This window comes from Oncorhynchus clarkii, chromosome 6, assembly GCF_045791955.1.
Source record: "Oncorhynchus clarkii lewisi isolate Uvic-CL-2024 chromosome 6, UVic_Ocla_1.0, whole genome shotgun sequence".
Taxonomy (NCBI): domain Eukaryota; kingdom Metazoa; phylum Chordata; class Actinopteri; order Salmoniformes; family Salmonidae; genus Oncorhynchus; species Oncorhynchus clarkii.
Genome location: NC_092152.1, coordinates 59,325,701 through 59,348,182, shown reverse-complemented (window position 1 = coordinate 59,348,182; position 22,482 = coordinate 59,325,701). Strand labels below are relative to the sequence as shown.

The window sequence follows — 22,482 nt, the reverse complement described above, 5'->3', positions numbered from 1 at the left end:
AGCGGAAACCAAGTTGCATAGGAATACTGTAGACATTAATAAAGCCAGTCAGTTGATTATTGATTATTAAGTTTCTAACAATTTTGCTAAACAGGGCACACTTGCATATCAGTTTGACTGGTCAATACGAAAATATTCAATAGGATGCTCGCAACCACCAACTTTGTGGGGCTATATATTCCTCACCAGCCAGTAAACATGAGTATACAAACAGAACTTTTTATTTAATCAACTTTTAATTTGAAAGTAAAACATGCATTAGTGGCTCAATGTTAGACATCTTGGTATCATTGCAGGCTGAGTCGCTTTGAATTTGTTGAAAAGATAGTCCATCAGTTTCTAAATGAGAAAAATGTCAGAATTGTAGGGGATAAATAGTTAGTTTCAATATGAGAAATTGACAAGAATATATTTTACCATCAACTTCTGCATCTGGAGAACAGCCATATCATCCAGTAACCCGATGTCAACATCTTCAACAGTATCATCCGAGAGGCACAAAGTCTTGGGGGAAAATGTGACTAGTTGCGACTGCTTGAAATAACTTAAAGCCCAACAACCTCAATATGAAAAGTTACCTCTCCATGGGATGTAGAGATCATTACATGTGGAGACAACCCAGACAGGGCGCAATACAGGTGGTCATCACTGGCTGACCGCAAAACAGATCTAGAAACCAAGGAGAATTAAGGACAGAATATATTTGATGAACTCAGACATCCTGTAAAAGATAGCAGTTTTGAAACTAGTGACAGTGCAGTTGACTAATAGTATTTTGGACCTAGTAATTGCAGAATAACTGCACTGACTGCAATCTTTTTTTTCATAAGGGAATGTGATAAGTGAAGACAAACCTGTGTTTTGTCCCAGTCAGTGGAGATTGATCACTGATTTTGGCAATGCGAGTTTTGGTTATTTTTGTACTTGTGGATGTGGCACTCCTGCAAGAGCAAATGAGCAGAATCAACCAGAAGAGGGCGTTTCAGCTAACGCTACTGAATTAGTTCAATAGGGTGTTTAATAAGTGGTGGACTGGAACAAAACTAGCAACCAACCGGTTGCTTGCCAGGACTGATAATATATATAGGGAGACATACCGTAGGCTTCCAGTGCTTGAGCCATTGGCAAGTGATCTGGCTTTCTTGGAAACCTTTAGAAGTGATTGTATTAAATTGTATACATTTAAGGAGAAATGCCTGCTCTGTTCCCAATCACACATTGGCCTAATGCCATGCAAATAAAGTGGGATCTAATCTATACCTACCTCAGCCTAAACATCAGCACCACAGCTAACTTCCACAATATTGTGAAAGATCTGAGACGAGGCAAGGGCCTTCTACACCATCAAAAGGAACATACAATTCAACATCCCAATTACAAAAAGTACTTTAATCAGTTAAGGAACCTATTGCCCTTTATGGTTGTAAGGTCTGGGATCCACTCACCAACCAACAAATAGGACAAACACCAATTTGAGACTCTGCAAAAACATGGGTGTACAACGAAAAAATGCATGCAGAGCAGAATTAGGCCAATACCCATTACATTTTATAACTGCCTTAAAATAAGCAATTCACAAACCTTACATACAGCCATCACCTACAGAGAGATTAACCTAGAGTTCCTTAAGCAAGCTGGTCCAGGGGCTCTGGTCGTAAACAGACCCCAAAGAGCCTCAGGACAGCCACACGATTAGACCCAACCAAATCATGAGAAATGTCAAGTAATCTTTTCTTGGTTATTGGAAAGACTACCAAAACAAAAACAGAGTTAACTGGAATGCTATTTTAACCGAACCAGATAGTACACCGTGGTAGAATATTGCATCGTTATAACACTGTACATAGCCATATGACATTTGAAATGTATTCATTTGAAAATTGTGAGTAATGCTTACTGTTCATTTTTGCTTGTTTATTTAACAGTTTATTATTCCTGTCACGTGCTTTGCCAATGTAAATATACTGTAACGACCCTGTGTTCATAAGCGCGGACATCGACTGAGGCACAGTCGATTGCGCGCTGGACTTCGGCCTAGAAGGTCGAGGGTTCGAGACCTGCTCCCTGCTATTTCACTAAAATACGTTTCCCATGATATTAAAGCCCTTTAAATTGAATTGCTAGCTACCTTTGATGGTTCTGTTGTAGTCTTCCTTTTATGAGCTGATGCACCTTCACTTACTTTGACTACAGAAATACGAAGAGTGTATCGTTAACGTCAAATTCACGCATTTAAGTTAATGGAGGAAATAAACCTTTACCGACCTTCCTTGTGAGAGGATGGTGAATCTCGGGTGATTCGGTCTGTAAAAAAAAAAAGACGTTATGTTCTGACATTTCTGTCGTATGCCACAAGGAGGCAGCCATTTACAACCTGTCTGATAATCAATGTTTAGTCCTACCTTTATGGCGATGGTGACTTCACCTGCCGAAATGCCATCCGCTAGGAAAGAAAAGTGGGAAACCTAAATAAAGTCAACATGCATGCATTCCAAATAACATTTAAAATACATTTGAAAACCGCACCATTTATTAAATCTATCACGGTTTTTTGAAGCGCAGGTGGCATTTTCATCAATTCCACTTTGAAAACCCGATCTACTGTTGCAAGAGTCTGCTCCATTTTTTCCTCCATCTCGTTTATACGTTCTTGTGCTGTAAAGGGAGAACATAGTGAATTCAGTTAATTTGAGGAACACGGAAAACTGACGGTAGAGATGGGCCTACTTAAAATTAACAACCTTCTTTCTCGAACTGTTGAATAAAAAGCGTCCCTTGTTTTTTGGCGTATCTCCTTGCTAATTTGACCATCTGCGTGTCCTTCTGTCTGATTGCGGATTTTCCTTATCCTTCTCGGTGCCATGGTTTCAACCGTGTGCCTTCTTCCCCTGCCGCCACACCTCTTGAACGCTGATGTATAACCTTCAGGACGGACACCAGGTGTTCCTGACCAGTCAATTGACCTCAAATTGACCCTAGAATCCACCACTAACAACTCAAGTCACTAACCATTAGTGCTGGGCTAGGATAAAACTGCACCCTTGTCCTGTGAGTCAATCTAATATTACTTTAAAAGACGGCAAGTTTAAGATTTATGAACAGTTCAGCACTCAGGTGGAAGTGTGATATGCAGTTATTCAATGACTGGTGGAGAGCAAATTGTCCTCCTGTATTAGAGGATAGACCGTTTATTGTTGAACTGTGTCATTGTAGTTTCTGATGTTTGGTTAAATGGCTAAATATTAGATTCAGTAGTTTCCCCAAGTACAATCATTCAACTCAGTTCATATTGCATGAAACTGAATCTGTGGATATTTCTTCAGAGACCATTTATGCGTTTACACAGGCAGCCCAATTCTGATCTTTTTTCCCCCACTAATTGGTATTTTGACCAATCACATCAGATCTTTTTCAGAGCTGATCTGATCAGTCTTAACAGCACGATTTGCCAAAGGCAGGATACTCTGAGCGCAGCCCAATCCAGAAATCTGGCAGTGGCTTCTGATTAAATTCAATTTTCACAGAACCGCTTGTTGCAATTTCGAAATGGCTCACGTTCAGATATCAGTAAGTGGACTGGAGGCAGGGCATGAAAGGGATAACAAATCCAGTTGTTTGTGTCAATGAAACAAATATCAGTATTGTGCTGCCTGTATAAATGCAGCCTTAGTTTGAGACAAAAAAAGATTTGAATCATCTCTCAAAATGGATCTCAAAAGTATTTATTGTACAAAACACAACAGAAATAACAAAATAAGAAATCCAAATCTGAATGTTTTATTTATTTATTAATATCCAAAACATAAACATGACAAGATAAAACTAGGGTTAAGTCTTATTTCAGTTAGAAACTTGATATTTATAAGCACATCGAACCCAAAACTTTTTCCAGTAAACTTTCAGCTCATGAAGAAAGAATGTTGAAAAGAAAGCAGGCACACAAATGAAAACATTTAGCAGAAAATGCACATTTTTAAAAATGTCATAGTATTAATAAAAAAATATTAAATTTGTTGACATTCTCAAAAGTCACTCAATGTAAATTACAGCTCATTGCCATTGAAGGCACCCCATTGCCGTCAAATGGTTAAAAACAATTCATGTTGAGGTCAGTCAAGAGTTTCATACATTGAATGGCTCCCGAGGTTACATTAATGCTTCAACACTTCATTCAGCATTAAACTGCATACAAAAATAGAGATGAGATGATACGGTATCAGAGAACCACAGTTCATCGGCTGGCTGAATTTTTTGGACTGAAGCTTTAAGACTGCCTTGTGTGGGTCACTATGCTCATCTCCAACCTAAAAAGGGAAATTGTAAAGTGTTTCTGTGTAAATGCTGTGTTTCACTTTACAATGACATTTCCTCCCGCTTGCAGTGTGCAGAAAGAGACACAGGAGGAAGGATCCCAAAAACATTTTACAAACAAAAACACTGAAGTGCATTCAACCCACCATCTCCATCGTCTGAGATGTCACCGTACTCCCTTTCTCGTTCTCGGGTGTGATATAAATGTGAATGAAAGACAAAGCCACTGTCAGTAAAAAGTGTAAACTATCTATGCAATAAATTGTCTAATAAGGGCACATGTCGATATACAGTATTATCAGAACCTACATTTCCCTTGGTTTGACCTTTAAGCTCATTTCAAAGTAGCACACAAACAACTGCATTTCTTTCCATAACAAGCACATTATACTGCAACTAGGCAGAGAGTACGGGACACACACACACACACACCCCTTGAAAAAAAAACTCTCCAAGTGCATCTGACACCTCAGATCAGTGTCATGCTAGACAGGTACTATATGGGTAAACATGTGCCCAACAGGGAGCTATGCAGGCTCAAAGCTTTATGACTTGGAGAGACAGGATGTTGTTATAAATGGTGAGGAGAATCCCCTCCCTGCTGTTTTTCAGACGAGAAAGAGCTGATGTAGCAGTACTCATTGTCCGGAGTCCATGACCTACAGAAACAACCTCTGTTCCCCAGTTCCATTTGGCACATGGAAATGTACAGCTGGTTCTAAGATAATATTTGCACTTACGGTGCCCCACAGTGTAGAGCACTAACACAAAATGCCTCTAAGGAGACAGAAAAGCCTCAAGACAGGTAGAAAATAGAAAACCCGGGCACAAAAACAACAAAATGGAGTGCTAGAACATAATTCCCCAGTGCATCCTCTATAATGGAGCACCTTTGCGTACATCACAATGTACATTGCTTTAGTGTTAAAGGGGCAATCAGCAGTAGTTACAATAAAACGTCCTCACTGCCAGTTTCAATAAAAATCTGAGGGATGGGACTGGAGAATTGTAACTAAATTCATAGCCAGAGCAATGGATGCAAGGACTGATCATCCATGAAATCAATATTACAGTTTTAACCATGTTAAGGCTATGTAGTTTGTTTACATTTACAAAGCTTATATTTGTGTTCTGATGGGGTACGACAGCTTATGAGGCATTTATAAGTTGTATTCTTCAAGAATCAATTTGTACATTGAACTGCAATTTAATTGACAAGTGCTAAAATGTATGTAGCAACTGCAGATTGCCCCTTTAACATCTCTGTACAGACGGCATAGTTTCTCCTTACACTTTTACCTCGTCTGACAAAGGCACAAATGTCTCTCAAACAAGTACTGTTCCTAAAATCAGATAAAACTTCAAGCAATCATAGGTTACACTAGTAGAGTAAAAAAGGGGTTACTTTTTTACTTTACATTGTTAGTCGACACCGCTGTAAATGCTGTTTTTGTTTGTGTGTTAAACATTCTCAAACTGGGACTATCTGAACTGTTTCAGTGCGTCCTGTGTGTCATCCTCTGTGCTCTCATCTCTTTGGTTCCTCCAATGACGCGTACTCCTTCAGAAACTTGATGTGGAAATCCCGGAGCTTCTCCAGGAGCACCTTCAGCTTCTCTGTCATGGGCAGAATGGTCATTCTAGGGGGAAATCATATGTGAGACAACTTAGCAGGTCATCTCAGATACCCAGAAGTTAAATTCTCGCGAATGTTGTTACACGTAAATCTCTCCACGAGAGATTACTTAGCGGGTAAAAGACAGACAGGGAGGAAGAGATCAATGCAAAGTAAACACAGCATCTGTAAGATATAAAAATAGAGCTGGAATGAAAGGAGGCCAGCTATTCAGTTAGCTCCTCTCCGGCTAGTGTAATATTTGCAATTTCCAGCTCAGTTAAATCTTTTTAGTTCACTTATGCAAGCGAGATGTCAGTGCCTGACCAATTTGAGCCTGGTAGACGTGGCACTGTAATGATTAGGTTACAATGCGTCAATATACAGTTTAAGTCAGAAGTTTACGTACACCTTAGCCAAATACATTTATACTCAGTATTTCACAATTTTTTACATTTAATCCTAGTAAAAATTCCCTGTCTTAGGTCAGTTAGGATCACCACTTTATTTTAAGAATGTGACATGTCAGAATAATAGTAGAGAGAATTATTTATTTCAGCTTTTATTTCTTTCATCACATTCTCAGTGGGTCAGAAGTTTACATGCTACAAAATACTAATTGAGTGTATTGCCTTTAAACTTGGGTCAAACGTGTCGGGTAGCCTTCCCACAATAAGTTGGGTGAATTTTGGCCCATTCCTCCTAACAGAGCGGGTGTAACTGAGTCAGGTTTGTAGGCCTCCTTGCTCGCACACGCTTTTTCCAGTTCTGCCCACAATTGTTTTTATAGGATTGAGGTCAGGGCTTTGTGATGGCCACTCCATTACCTTGACTTTGATGTCCTTAAGCCATTTTGCCACAACTTTGGAAGTATGCTTGGGGTCATTGTCCATTTGGAAGACCCATTTCCGACCAAGCTTTTACTGATGTCTTGAGATGTTGCTTCAATATATCCACATAATTTTCCCTCCTCATGACGCCATCTATTTTGTGAAGTGCACCAGTCCCTCTTGCAGCAAAGCACCCCCACAACATGATGCTGCCACCCTCGTGCTTCACAGTTGGGTTGGTGTTCTTCAGCTTGAAAACCCCCCACCCCTTTTCCTCCAAACATAATGATGGTCATTATGGCCAAACAGTTATATTTTTGTTTCATCAGACCAGAGGACATTTCTCCAAAAAGTACAATCTTTGTCCCCATGTACAGTTGAAAACCATAGTCTGGCTTTCTTATGGCGGTTTTGGAGCAGTGGTTTCTTCCTTGCTGAGCGGCCTTTCAGGTTATGTCGATATAGGACTCGTTTTACTGAGGATATAGATACTTTTGTACCTGTTTCCTCCAGCATCTTCACAAGGTCCTTTGCTGTTGTTCTGGGATTGATTTGCACTTTTCTCACCAAAGTACATTCATCTCTAGGAGACAGAACGCATCTCCTTCCTGAGCGGTATGATGGTTGCGTGGTCCCATGGTGTTCATACTTGCGTGCTATTGTTTGTACAGATGAATGTGGTACCTTCAGGCGTTTGGAAATTGCTCCCAAGAATTAACCAGACTTGTGGAGGTCTACAATTGTTTCTCTGAGGTCTTGACTGATTTCTTTTGATTTTCCCATGATATAAAGCAAAGAGGCACTGAGTTTGAAGGTAGGGCTTGAAATGCATCCACAGGCACACCTCCAATTGACTCAAATGATGTCAATTAGTCTATCAGAAGCTTCTAAAGCCATGACATCGTTTTTTGGAATTGTCCAAGCTGTTTACAGGCACAGTCAACGTAGTGAATGTAAACTTCTAACCCATTGGAATTGTGATACAGTGAATTATAAGTGAAATAATCCGTCTGTAAACAATTGTTGGAAAAATTACTTGTGTCATGCACAAATAGATAGTCCTAACCGACTTGCCAAAACTATAGTTTGTTAACAAGAAGTTTGTGGAGTGGTTGAAAAACAAGTTTTAATGACTCCAACCTAAGTGTATGTAAACTACCGACTACAACTATAGGTCACTAGCTACTGTCACATTCTGATTTAAATCCAACTGGTGAATCAGGACAAACAAAACACTGTCGTCACAGACATCTTTCTGAAAGGCTTCTCTAAATGATTGTCTTTGTAAATGTATGACGCAATGTTTCCACTATTTGAACAGTTACCTGAAGTGATACGTCCCTTCCCTCTGGCCGAAGCCACTGCCTGGAACGAGGCAGATGCCAGTCTCCTCAAGCAGTCTCAGACAGTACATCATGTCAGGAGATATTCCCAGGGACTGCAGAAGAGAGACACACTTAAAAAACAGTTTTTCTAGTTTTGGGTGTGGAGGCATATGCCAATTTGTTGTCAGCTGCACAGTACCTACACCATGCAAGTTTTATGCGTGAGTTGAGAGGTGACAAATTCACTAATGGGTGTAGAAAGGAATCACATTTCAGCAGTAGGTTTCTAGATGGGTGTTAGGTGAACAGACCATGGCTTCCTCCACAGCTCGTGGGGGGATGAAAATGCGTGGGAAGGCGTACATGGCTCCCTGCACAGGGTTACATTTGATCCCAGGCACCGTGTTGAGGATCTGCTCAGTCATCTGGGCCTTCTCAGCCAGCGCTCCAAGCACAGCACTCTTCTCCTGGAAGACAACACGCATACACAACACAGTGGTCAGACATCGGTCTTGGATGGCAATCAAAACTGAATACTAACAAATGAACCCCCCCACCACCACATTGAATGACAGACCTTGTGGAACTGGAGATAGGAGGGTTCATGTGGCAGAGGAGGGTTGACGATGACATCCATGGCAGCCTGTCCAGAGACAGGGGGACACAGTCGAACAGAAAGCAGCTTCACCAGCTGGGCCTTGACCTCCAGGTCGAGGTTGAGAACCTCCATATAGCCTCCTCTAAACCCACACCTGTAGGGGAGGAGGACAAAGGAGAGGGGAGTGTTAGTGTTGGGTTCACAGCCACACGCAATAGAACCAAATTGGACTTTATCCCAGATCAAATCAACCATGGCAAGGATAATCCCATGAGCCAGTCAGTCTGCATTCCAAGGGCATAAATTTTTTGGGGGGGGAGGGGGGCCTGGTAGCCTCGTGATTTTAGCCAACCCGTCTGACTTTTATACAAGCATGACAACGCAAATCAGAGGAGTTGGCTAAAGCACAGCATGGACCTGTTTCGGTTTTTCGGATGACTGCCTTGCCTGGTTCACCAATTACTTTGCAGACAGAGTTCAGTGTGTCAAATCGGAGGGCATGCTGTCCGGTCCTCTGGCAGTCTCTATGGGGGTGCCACAGGGTTCAATTCTCGGGCCGACTCTTTTCTCTGTATATATCAATGATGTTTCTCATGCTGCGGGCGATTCCCTGATCCACCTCTACGCAGACGACACCATTCTATATACTTCCGGCCCGTCCTTGGACACTGTGCTATCTAACCTCCAAACGAGCTTCAATGCCATACAGCACTCCTTCCGTGGCCTCCAACTGCTCTTAAACGCTAGTAAAACCAAATGCATGCTTTTCAACCGTTCGCTGCCTGCACCCGCACGCCTGACCAGCATCACCACCCTGGATGGTTCCGACCTTGAATATGTGGACATCTATAAGTACCTAGGTGTCTGGCTAGACTCTAAACTCTCCTTCCAGACCCATATCAAACATCTCCAATCGAAAATCAAATCAAGAGTCGGCTTTCTATTCCGCAACAAAGCCTCCTTCACTCACGCCGCCAAACTTACCCTAGTAAAACTGACTATCCTACCGATCCTCGACTTCGGCGATGTCATCTACAAAATTGCTTCCAACACTCTACTCAGCAAACTGGACGCAGTTTATCACAGTGCCATCCGTTTTGTCACTAAAGCACCTTATACCACCCACCACTGCGACTTGTATGCTCTAATCGGCTGGCCCTCGCTACATATTCGTCGCCAGACCCACTGGCTCCAGCTCATCTACAAGTCCATGCTAGGTAAAGCTCCGCCTTATCTCAGTTCACTGGTTACGATGGCAACACCCATCCGTAGCACGCGCTCCAGCAGGTGTATTTCACTGATCATCCCTAAAGCCAACACCTCATTTGGCCGCCTTTCGTTCCAGTTCTCTGCTGCCTGTGATTGGAACGAATTGCAAAAATCACTGAAGTTGGAGACTTTTATCTCCCTCACCAACTTCAAACATCTGCTATCTGAGCAGCTAACCGATCGCTGCAGCTGTACATAGTCTATTGGTAAATAGCCCACCCATTTTCACCTACCTCATCCCCATACTGTTTTTATTTATTTATTTTTCTGCTCTTTTGCACGCCAATATCTCTACCTTTACATAACCATCTGATCATTTATCACTCCAGTGTTAATCTGCATAATTGTAATTATTTGCCTACCTTCTCATGCCTTTTGCACACAATGTATATATAGACTCCCCTTTTTTCTACTGTGTTATTGACTTGTTAATTGTTTACTCCATGTGTAACTCTGTGTTGTCTGTTCACACTGCTATGCCTTATCTTGGCCAGGTCGCAGTTGCAAATGAGAACTTGTTCTCAACTAGCCTACCTGGTTAAATAAAGGTGAAATAAAATAAAAAAAATTCCCAGGGCAACATGACGTACTAACACAAAGTCTAACATTTTATAGTGTTCTTGTAGATCAAATGCATGAGACTAAGGTGCTATACGAGCTGGACAGCCTGTTACGGATACATAGGAAAGTGTAATGTACATCAGTGACTACTTATGGGGGTCAGACAGAGAATTCAGAGTGAGCACAGACAACGTGTGGTGTTTTAAGGGTACTTAGGGAGAAATAGTGACCCCGTGCGAGGGGCACGTGGATGTGAATACTCACTCTCCTGAGTAGCCTTTGGAGGTGGAGTGAAATGAGGCCAGCTCGACAGTGTTGAAGTACTCAGGGCCCATCTCATAGAGCACCTTCTTAAAGGAGTGGAACTGACAGTCTGGGGAGTACACGTTGTCCTGATACACCTGGACACACACATAGGTGGATTACATCAATGGAGAATTGATACTTCTCATAGGACTGGAAAAGGAGAGAAATAGTCCGCGTCCATTCAGTTCAATACACCATGGTAGTTAGAAACAGCAAACAAGTACCTCATCGGACATAACAAACAGATTCTCCTCGTAGGCAAAGTGGAGGACTTCCTCAATGCACTTCTTACTCTGCACTTGACCTGGATATTGCCAGAGAGAAAGAAAGGAGAGGGGAGGGGAGAGCGGTCACCACAGGTGCTGAAACTGAGAACATGGGAAACTCTACATGGGCCTTCCATCTGTACAGGGGACGCCATGACTACAAAGACAGTATGTACTGCATTATGGAGGCAGATGGAAACCAGAGGACCACAGTATTGCTTCACGGACGGTTACTAGCCTGCCGGATGCGATTCACGTGGTACACAGTGAGGGAGAACTGTGACACACTGGTCTGGACAGGAGCCCGTTCTTAGTGCACATAAGTTGGCTTGAGCTTTGATTGTGTGGCTGTTAATGTTGGTGTTTGAGTGAGAAAGAGGCGAACCAATCACACACTCAAAAAAAGCACAGCCCCCTTCATTATCAACACATCTTGCCTACAACCTTATGGAGCCTTTCCAGACTCTGAAGTCAGGAAGACTTAAAGTTAGGTGGCAGACAGACTATTAAGTTACAGCTTTTGTAAAAGGGAGTCAAATTCCTTTACCCTAACGTCAACTTGTGAAGACAGATCCCGTTTCCTATGCAGGCTATCAACAGCCATCAGCTACCCTACATGACACAGATTAGTAGAGGGTGTTCCACATATAATATCTTACACAACCTGACATCATCACCCTTGGCCTGCTTGTTTCAATGGTGGTACAGTATCAACATAGCTGCCTCTTAAAGTTAATCATCATGCTTATTAGCCTTATGGGACATGGTAAACATTTGCAACATATAGATTTGAGATGATCATGCTTGGATATGGTGGACACTGGTCTTTGGTGTGGTGGACACTGGTCTTTGGTGTGGTGGACACTGGTCTTTGGTGTGGTGGACACTGGTCTTGAATGTGGTGGACACTGGACTTGAATGTGGTGGACACTGGACTTGAATGTGGTGGACACTGGACTTGAATGTGGTGGACACTGGACTTGAATGTGGTGGACACTGGACTTGAATGTGGTGGACACTGGTCTTGGGTGTGTGTGATACTGGTCTTGGGTGTGTGTGATACTGGTCTTTGATGTGTTGAACACTGAACAGTCACATTGCATAAGTAACCTAATCTCATTGTTCTGGCTGGCAAGACCCACCGGTAGGGTTGCCTGGATTGATGATGCAGATGACTCTGGGGTGACAGTGCTCCTTGGCAGCCTGGTAGGCTCTGTGGAGCTCGTTGATATCCAGGGCCCAGCAGTTGTCCTCGTCCAGGTAGTAGTTGATCTGAACGGCCTCCATCTCAGAGATGGCTGCAGAGTATAGGGGGTACTGAGGGATGGGGATCATCACACCACTCCTGGACCGGCCCTGGCCCGACACCAGCATCTTCAAGATGCTCTACGGTCAGATGAGAATATCGTTGCACAACATCAACAACTAGTAGGAAAGCATCCCAAATGAAAACGATAATGATTATAAGAGGGAAAAAAAACATGAAAATACCTAATAAATCCAATTAACTTTCAGTGACAGCTCAGACTAAACAAAGACCAACCAACTCTCTTTTGTTTGTAAGAAGATTATTCGAAAGGGTCAAGAACTAAAGACTTACCACGATGCCATCACTAGCTCCGGTGGTGAGGTAAATATTGTCCCAGTCGGCAGGCACACCCTTATCCCGTTGCTCGATGTAGACAGCAATGTCCTGCCGAATACAGTCCACTCCCTGGCTGGCACTGTATGACCCTGGAGTTAAAACACACACAATATAGTATAAAACTCTGGATTTGTTTTTTATGTTCCGTTTCAGGAAATAAATGAGAGCTTAGATAACTTCAACTTGCATACACTTTCTAGCTCCGCTGTACCATGCAGTTGTCACACCCTGACCATAGTTTGCTTTGTATGTTTCTATGTTTTGGTTGGTCAGGGTGTGATCTGAGTGGGCATTCTGTTGGATGTCTTGTTTGTCTATTTCTATGTCTGGCCTGATATGGTTCTCAATCAGAGGCAGGTGTTAGTCATTGTCTCTGATTGGGAACCATATTTAGGTAGCCTGGGTTTGACTGTGTGTTTGTGATTGTTCCTGTCTCTGTGTTTGTTTGTGCACCAGTATAGGCTGTTAGATTTTCTCGTTACGTTTATTGTTTTTGTACTGTTCGTGTTTCATCTTTATTAAACATGAATAGAAACCACTCTGCATTTTGGTCCGACTCTCCTTCACCGCAAGAAAACCGTAACAGCAGTTTTAAATGAACTATTAGGCATATCTTGCAGCAACAGTAGGTCACAGAAAGAATGTTTCAAATGCATATTGTTGTAACCAAAACAATGCTAAGGTTCTGCATTTTTCAGGCCACAACATCATTAGAGCTTAACTTAGCATCCTGTCCTTTGTCAGTGAGACAATTTTGAACGCAACCATGCACAGGAGGCCAAAGCTCCTACTTTTTCAGCTTTTAAATCTATATTATTAGGCTATTTCAACACAGGAATGTGAGTGCAGTGCACTCAGACAGACAAGCACACAGTACACACCCAAGCTCTGTCCCCCACAGCCCTGTAGAATGCGACGGGCACGTTGTTTGGCATCATCCGGGAAAATAGAGCTGTCCAACAGCTCTGGGAATGAGCAGAGAGCCACCACCTGAACATAAAGACAGGAGGTGTTAATGTGAACTTCACCCCCATCAAGACACACAGACACTTTCACAATTTAATATGCCAATTTATTTGACATATTATGTAAATAGCTTTACATAAGCATCCCAGGTGAACTGCAGGAGGAAAGTGACTAAAGTTATCCTTCCACACAATCATGTTGACAGTTCTAAAGGAATTTATGATTCCTGTATGTAGCCTTTGTTGCATGTAAGGACTGGTATGTGAGGAGGAGGAAAATACATGGTGTTACATACATGGTTTACACAATGACAGCCATAAAATAAGCCACTTAAAAATGGTATTCCGGGGCCTCCTGGGTGGCGCAGTGGTTAAGGGCGCTCTACTGTAGCGCCAGCTGTGCCATCAGAGACTCTGGGTTCGCGCCCAGGCTCTGTCGTAACCGGCCGCGTCCGTGGGGCGATGCACAATTGGCCTAGCGCCGTCCGGGTTAGGGAGGGTTTGGCCGGTAGGGATATCCTTTTCTCGTCACTCACCAGCGACTCCTGTGCCGGGCGCAGTGCGCGCTAACCAAGGTTGCCAGGTGCACAGTGTTTCCTCCGACACATTGGTGCGGCTGGCTTCCGGGTTGGATGCGCGCTGTGCGGCTTGGTTGGGCTGTGTATCACGCATGACTTTCAACCTTCGTCTCTCCCGAGCCCGTACGGGAGTTGTAGCGATGAGACAAGATAGTAGCTACTAAAACAATTGGATACCACAAAATTCCATTTCACCAATATGAAGTACATAGTTGGTTGTTTTGTAACAAAACCAATGCATATGAAACTATGGTGCAAAACAGACGGGGTTGACTTAGATTGTGGACAACATGTAAACTATATTTAGTCTCCAATGTTTATTAAACTATATTTAGTCTCCAATGTTTATTGAAAACAAATGAATTTGCACAATGAGCACTTGTCCCAAATATATCGTTATAGTTGTTGGATAGCTAGCGAATTTTTGCCATATTAGCATCGACATGAAATAAGTCAAAACAAGATATCAAGAGCAAGATAAAACTAGCTGAAACGTGCCTCCTACAATTCCCCACATGGCAGCTTCTTGCCATCTGACTGTTCAGAATCATAACTCACAGCTTCCGGATCAATTAATGCGGGCGCATCATTTTATTGACGTTGGCCAATCCGTCAATAGAAGGCAAGTGTAGCCTAGCCAAAAGTAATTTACACAATCTGTTCTGTGTTTATTTGTTCGCAGTGTAGTTGCTAGGTGGTGTAGAGTATGTTTGCAGATGAGATTTAGGACAGAACCTTTGACCACAGTAAAACAGGCAGCATGACATTAGCACACAGGTTCTATGGTTCCAGAGGAGGAAATACTGGGGAGTGGGGCCAGGGACACAAGTCACCTTGGACAGTGACATAGCAGTGGCATTGACTGGCATCAACAAAGCTTGCTGCCTTCCAAGCTACTGAATCACATGGAAAGTTTTACGACAGTTCCATGGACACACTGGTCTGCACACAATGTCATTGGCAACTGACAGATTTACTTTCAAGCCACCTGACAACGCAAGTTTATTAGAGACAAAGTAAGATGGGCGGTGCAGAGTTAGGCTTTATATAACTACTCAAACTAGGCAAAATAGACTTCACATACCGGTACTTCAACTGGTACTTCAACAATATAACATTTAAAAAACAGGCCTCCTGGTACAGCTAGCCGAATAGTTCAAGTTCAAGCACTGGGGCTATTATTTTAATGATAATGGAAGATCTGAAGTGAGCTGCCCTGACGGCGTATGTAGCCCTGGGCGATATGGCCTCTCGATTCACGAGATATATACACAATGCATTCGGGAAAGTATTCAGACCCTGTGACTTTTACCACATTTTGTTACGTTACAGTCTTATTCTAAAATTGATATACCCCCCCCCCCCCAAATCAATGTACCCACAATACCCCATAATGGAAAAGCAAAAACAGCAAATGTATTACAAATAAAAAACTGAAATATCACATTTACATAAGTATTCAGACACTTTACTCAGTACTTTGTTGAAGCATCTTTGGCATCGATCACACCCTCGAGTCTTAATAGGTATGACGCTACAAGCTTGGCACACCTGTATTCCGGGAGTTTCTTCCATTATTCTCTGCAGATCCTCTCAGGCTTTGTCATGTTGGATGGGGAGCGTCGCAGCACAGCTATTTTCAGGTCTCTCCGGAGATGTTGGATCAGGTTAAAGTTCTGGTTCTGGCTGGGCCACTCAAGGACATTCAGAGACATGTCCCGAAGCCACTCTGGCGTTGTCTTGGCTGTGTGCTTAGGGTCGTTGTCCTGTTGGAAGGTGAACCTTCGCCCCAGTCTAAGGTCCTGAGTGCACTGGAGCAGGTTTTCATCAAGGATCTCTCTGTACTTTGCTCCATCTTTCCCTTGATTCTGACTAGTTTTCCAGTCCCTGCCGCTGAAAAACATCCCCACAGCATGACGCTGCCACCACTATGCTTCACCGTAGGGATGGTGCCAGGTTTCCTCCAGACGTAACACTTGGCATTCAGGCCAAAGAGTTCAATCTTGGTTTCATCCGACCAGAGAATCGTGTTTCTCAATCTTTACATTTCAAGTTTAGCCAACTTCGATCTATTTGCTTGCTAACAAGGTAGAACAGTTGAAGCGTTATGAACACACCATTCTGTCTGTCTCCAACTGTTTTGAATTCTCAGAATGAGAATGAGTTGCCAATTATTCCTTATATAATTAGTGTTTTATGCTGATTGCACAGTTATAAAAACACAAACTAGACAGCTAGTATAACAGTCTTTGGCTAAAATACTTATAGCGGTACATGGTACTGCAATGTCGCGCGCAACAAATTGAGCATACATTTTCCAGAATCAATGTTCAGTGATACTCTTGTTTTAGTAGGGTCTGCTCTGCGCACAATTTGAAGAGTTGAGACAGGTTATCGTTAGAAAGGTTCACTTCTCTATTACAGTAAAAGAATGTCTCAATGCGTTTCGGTGTCCATTTTTCCTTCAGTTTCCTTACTTAAATTTGTTTGTTTTTTTAACTCTACATTGTTGGGAAACGGCTCCTAAGTAAGAATTTCACGGTAAGGTTCAATCCTTTTGTATTCGGCGGATGTGACAAATAAAAATTGATTTGACCAATTCTGTTGAACCAAACCTCAAATAGCAAGTTGAATCCGCTTGTCAGAGAGGAAGAAGTGATATCTCATCTTTGTTGACGTGAGTGGCGGGGGGGGCTTGGTGTGTTTGTGTATTTTGGAAGGTGCACAGCTTACAAGTCATTGCACACAGCAAAGAAGGAGCAAATGAGACGAGACCAAAAAGAAAACGTGAGAATAAGCAGACATAAACTCTCATTAAAAAAAAATATATAGAAACTTGATTCTTGAGATATAGGCATTTGGAAGATCATACATAAATTATAAATAATTCAATATAGCCCAGCCCTAGTCGATTGCTATAACAATATGGAGCACAAGACTGGACATAGTGTAGCCCCTTCTCTGGAATGTGCACTTTCACTAGAAGAGACCATACTCTGTGCTCATACCGATAGCCTATCCAACACAAATTTGCTGGGTGGAATCCAACAGTAAGTCGAGTAAGAATATGCTTAATGTTTTTTTAGAGGCTTTTCTTCTAGAACACCAGATAGAGATAGGTAACACATTTTGTGCTGCTGTTAAGAAATGACTGTATTATTAAGTAGTAATGAATGTGATCCCATTTCCAACCTCTCCAGGAGCCGAGGACGTTCCTCTAAATGTTTCAGAGTGCAAATAGTAGCCTAAACAAAACAGTAGATGTGCACCCTCATCAGCCAAACTGATGCCCAGCCAAGGATGACTGATTTAGTAACTCGGACTAAACAGATAGCCGTCCTGACAGAATATTTCCTTAGCAAGATAACCGAATCAACAGTCCAGTTAGAGAGGGTGATAATGGAATTAGAAGTCTATTTGACCTTATGGTGGTAGGACAGGTGATGTAAATATGACTTTGCAAGACAACACTTTTCCTGACCAATCCCTGCCCCTCACCTGACGGAGAAAGGTGATTGGCTTCTGCCCCATGGCATGTGAATCTCCAATGTTGGCTTTGATGACCTCAGTGAAGGGGTGTTTCTGACCCTGGAGAGAAAAAAAGTACAATTTAGATTCACGTTGAGAGAAAATTAGAATTTTGTAAATACCTCTGCACATATGAATAAATAAATAAATAAATAGTTCAATACAAATACATATGAAGAACTATACTGAACAAAAATATAAAATGCAACAATTTCAAAGATTTTGCTTAGTTACAGTTCATATAAGGAAATCAGCCTTAATCTATGGATTTCACATGACTGGGCATGGACACAGCCATGGGTGTGCATAGGCCCACCTACTTGGGAGCCAGGACGACCCACCGGGGAGCCAGGCCCAGCCAATCAGACTGGTGTCTGGTCTCAGACAATCCCACAGATGAAGAAGCCGGATGTGGAGGTCCTGGGCTGGCATGGTTACACGTGGTATGCGGTTGTGAGGCCGGTTTGACGTACTGACAAATTCTCTAAAATGACGTTGGAGGCGGCTTATTAAATTCTCTGGCAACAGCTCTGATGGCCATTCCTGCAGTCTGCATGCAAAATGCATGCTCCCTCATCTTGAGACCTCTGTGGCATAGTGTTGTGTGACAAAACTGCATTTTAGAATGGCCTTTTATTGTCCCCATCACAAGGTGCAGCTGTGTAATGACCATGCTGTTGAATCAGCTTCTTGTCAGGTGGATGGATTATCTTGACGACGGATGAAATGCTCACTAACAGGGATTTAAACAAATTTGTGCACACGGTTTGAGAGAAATAAGCTTTTTGTGCAAATGGAACATTTCTGGTTTCATTATTTCAGCTCATGAAACATGGGACCAGCACTTTAAACATTGTGTTTATATTTTGTTCAGTGTAGTGCTGATCTAAGTAGGCTACTCTTTCTATCAGCGTAACTGTTGAGGCAGATTTAGGCCTACAAGACAGAAAAGTATATTAGATGAGTTGTCACAGCAAGTGATGGGTTAAATAATTACTCCTGTCAAGGTTGTAGTCTAAGAGCAAATACATTGCATGATTATGCATACTTGGGGGTATATCATTGATTGACACTAGAGGTCTACCGATTAATCGGAGTGGCCGATTCATTGGGGCCGATTTCAAGTTTTCATAACAATTGGAAATCGTTTTTTTTGGGCGCCGATTTGCCGATTTTTTTTCTATATACCTTTATTTAACTAGGCAAGTCAGTTAAGAACACATTCTTATTTTCAATGACGGCCTAGGAACGGTGGGTAAACTGCCTCGTCAGCTCGGGGGATCCAATCTTGCAACCTTATAGTTAACTAGTCCAACGCAATAACGACCTGCCTCTCTCTCGTTGCACTCCACAAGGAGACTGCCTGTTAGGCGAATGAAGTAAGCCAAGGTAAGTTGCTAGCTAGCATTAAACTTATCTTATAAAAAACAATCAATCATAATCACTAGTTAACTACACATGGTTGATGATATTACTAGATATTATCTAGCGTGTCCTGCGTTGCATATAATCTGACTGATCATACAAGCATACAAGTATCTGACTGAGCGGTGGTAGGCAGAAGCAGGCGCGTAAACATTCATTCAAACAGCACTTTAGTGCGTTTTGCCAGCAGCTCTTCGTTGTGCGTCAAGCAAGTTAGCGCGTGCTAATAGCGTTTCAAACGTCACTCGCTCTGAGCCTTGCAGTGGTTGTTTCCCTTGCTCTGCATGGGTAATGCTGCTTCGAGGGTGGCTGTTGTCGTTGCGTTCCTGGTTCGAGCCCAGTGAGGAGCGAGGAGAGGGACGGAAGCTATACTGTTACACTGGCAATACTAAAGTGCCTATAAGAACATCCAATAGTCAAAGGTTAATGAAATACAAATGGTATAGAGGGAAATAGTCCTATAATTCCTATAATAACTACAACCTAAACCTTCTTACCTGGGAATATTGAAGACTCATGTTAAAAGGAACCACCAGCTTTCATATGTTCTGAGCAAGGAACTGAAACGTTAGCTTTCTTACATGGCACATATTGCACTTTACTTTCTTCTCCAACACTTTGTTTTTGCATTATTTAAACCAAATTGAACATGTTTCATTATTTACTTGAGGCTAAATTGATTTTATTGATGTATTATATTAAGTTAAAATAAGTGTTCATTCAGTATTGTTGTAATTGTCATTATTATAAATACATTTTTTTTTTTTTTTAAATCGGCCGATTATTCGGTATCGGCTTTTTTGGTCCTCCAATAATCATAATTGGTCAACCTCTAATTGACACCATCCTTTACATGATGTATTAGCCTAACCTAAGGGCTGTAGTCCTACAATTTCATTTTAATGCCCCTGTGGTGGCCCAGTATCTAAATCATATTTTGACAAGAGTATGCAGGGGACATAACAAAGCGACCCTCCCTAGTGTGGTCTTGTATATGTCAGGGTGGTACACGGATCATGTGCTCCTACCAGCCCCTAGGAAGGCACCTGTTATTAGTTGAACTACCTTTGCCCAAGGCACACATCAATCAACTTATACAACATGACAGAGAAACAAGCGAGTGTAAGACTCAAGTGAAAGAAGAGTAGTGGGAGTAGATTTTGAGTAGTGGGAGTAGACTTTGAAGACTGGCTTTCATTCAAGTGGAGTGTGGGCTATAGGTCAGTCACAGCATCAGTCTGAATGAATAAATTCCAGTTCACTGATCTTGTAGGTCATATAATTGCATGTAAATAAAAGGATCTCTGTGTTGTAGCTCATAGTCATCATTAAAGTAAACTAGCCTAAACAACCCCACACAACAGTCTGGATCACAAGTGGTCCTTGCCTGATATTAATGTAAAGGCATCACTAAACAGCACAACGTGTACATGAAAAACAGTTGAGCTAAAGGTCAGTTACTAGTAACTTTGGTTGAGCTTTCACTAGCAAAGTTCGTCATTGCCTGGGAATCAGATGGCGCCTTCTGGCATTTTTCTGTGTTTGATTCTGAATCCAAAAAGGTACTTGCACAGTTGAACTAGCTCTGTTGCAGGTGCATGGTAACAATTGAATAACATGAAAGAAAATAGAAGCCACGATCACTGTTCTTTATTAACCTTTACGTATCGGCCTCAAGGCATTTGTCAGAGCATTTTTTCCAGAGTGTATGATTCTGGAAATGGACCTCTCAGGTCCTATTTAAGCCGAAATGTTGAATATAATAAAAATGAGTTTACTCTACTGGTTGTCTGCGTCGTTGGTCCTGTTGCAGGTTGGAATTTGAGCCATAGGAAAGTATTATTAAACCAACTTTTCAAAGCACCGAGTTGTGTTCACAATTATATCACTTGAAGCAGGCGTAAAACCATGTAAACATGAGCACTGCACATGTTTGGCAAGTATGCATGCAAGTATTTACATAATGTGTGCATGCTTCAGGTGATAGTTATCTGAACGGACTACCAGTGCTTTGAAAAGTTGTGCTAAGACTTTCCTGTCGGTAGTCAAAGTCCTACCTGCAAAAGGACCAACTACGCAGATAACCGATAGAGTAACTTCAAATATAATTTTATTCAACATTCCGGTTTGCAGAGGACCGTTTCCAAAATCAAACAAAGAAAAATCCCGGATGGTAGATTGAGAAATTCACTGTCTAGTGGTCCCCTGTCAAAGCTCATCACTGCCACTGCCACGTCCACGAGGAGGTACCACAAAGGTTGAGCAAGGATTGGCTCCTTATCACACACATACAAGCGGATGGATGCATCGCGACTCGAGGAGGATGATGCAACATTGTATCGGCACTGAGGGAAGACGCTACACACATAATTCTATAAAAACTAGCTAGTAAGCTAACGTTACTCCTCCATTTAACCAACTGTCGTCCACTATTCTAGTTGATCATATAAAGCATGAGAGCACACATATCCATGACTAATCTTAGCTAGTTTGTTTGCGGGGGGGGTGCCGAAGTTACGGCTGTGTAAATAGCTAGTTGCCAGTAAATGCTGGTTGCATGAGCTCGTAGCAAGCTCACCTATTGTTTTGTTTTTCCCTCGCTAGTTAGAATGATAGGCAAATATGTTGTTGTCACCTGTTGCAAGCCTCTCTCGATGTCACCAGCCTTCGTGACAATGGGTCCTCTCACAGCGTACTCCACCGCTTTCACTTGCGGATTGAGGGTGTCCATGGTCAGACTCTTTTCTCGCATCTTGCCATTCTCTCTTAAAACCACGGTTGCCTCCGCTGTACTGAATCTCTTCTGTCCATACTGTTCAATGGGTCCTTGTGTTTTGAGTCGTATGGACTGCACTAAACATGAGGTTTCCCGAGCCTTTGTCCGCACAAGGGCTGGAGACTGGTTAAAAACACGTGCAATCAATGATCTATTTGCCAAGTGCTGAAGTCGATGCATGATCTCAGAAGGTTAGCTAGAAGAAGCACAGAAATGAATGACCGCCGAAAATGAAGAACGATAGTATGTGAGGAAGAGGCGATGCTAGAGGGATAACTGAGCGCGAAATATGTATTCTCCAGCAGGTGGCGAAGTTGTGTTTTTTTCGCCATAACCAAGTGAGGAGTGTTAGTTTGGAAATCAAAGTGAGTGTCGAATTTGGTCTACAAAAATATGGAATGGCTTGATTGTGACGCGAGGCTTATTTTATCGAACATGTGTTTCTTAGGTTGTTACGAGTGTACAGATATAAGTATGACACGTG

At 42.3% G+C, this 22,482-nt stretch overlaps 1 protein-coding gene and 1 pseudogene across 1 annotated transcript; both read right to left on the bottom strand.

Moving 5' to 3' along the window:
- Positions 1-258: 258 nt before the first annotated feature.
- Positions 259-2,863, bottom strand: LOC139412413 (borealin-2-like; annotated as a pseudogene).
- Positions 2,864-3,706: 843 nt separating this feature from the next.
- LOC139411356 (alanine aminotransferase 2-like) lies at positions 3,707-22,245 on the bottom strand. The gene is made up of 11 exons (XM_071157625.1): positions 21,858-22,245; positions 17,768-17,857; positions 13,608-13,716; positions 12,682-12,815; positions 12,224-12,467; positions 11,040-11,119; positions 10,774-10,910; positions 8,659-8,833; positions 8,393-8,548; positions 8,082-8,194; positions 3,707-5,951 (listed from the first exon to the last, which is right to left on the bottom strand). Exons 1-11 carry the CDS (start codon positions 22,176-22,178, stop codon positions 5,840-5,842), a joined length of 1,671 nt encoding a protein of 556 aa, XP_071013726.1. The 5' UTR covers positions 22,179-22,245; the 3' UTR covers positions 3,707-5,839.
- Positions 22,246-22,482: the final 237 nt, after the last annotated feature.

Bases quoted from the DNA above. Each gene is read 5' to 3' on its own strand.
- LOC139411356 (XM_071157625.1), bottom strand. From the start codon at position 22,178: ATGCATCGACTTCAGCACTTGGCAAATAGATCATTGATTGCACGTGTT. The intron at 8,834-10,773 runs GTGAGTATTCAC...CCTCCCCTACAG, and splicing joins TCCAAAGGCTACTCAGGAGA to GTGTGGGTTTAGAGGAGGCT. The intron at 8,195-8,392 runs GTCTGTTCACCT...TCTCTTCTGCAG, and splicing joins GAGCTGTGGAGGAAGCCATG to TCCCTGGGAATATCTCCTGA.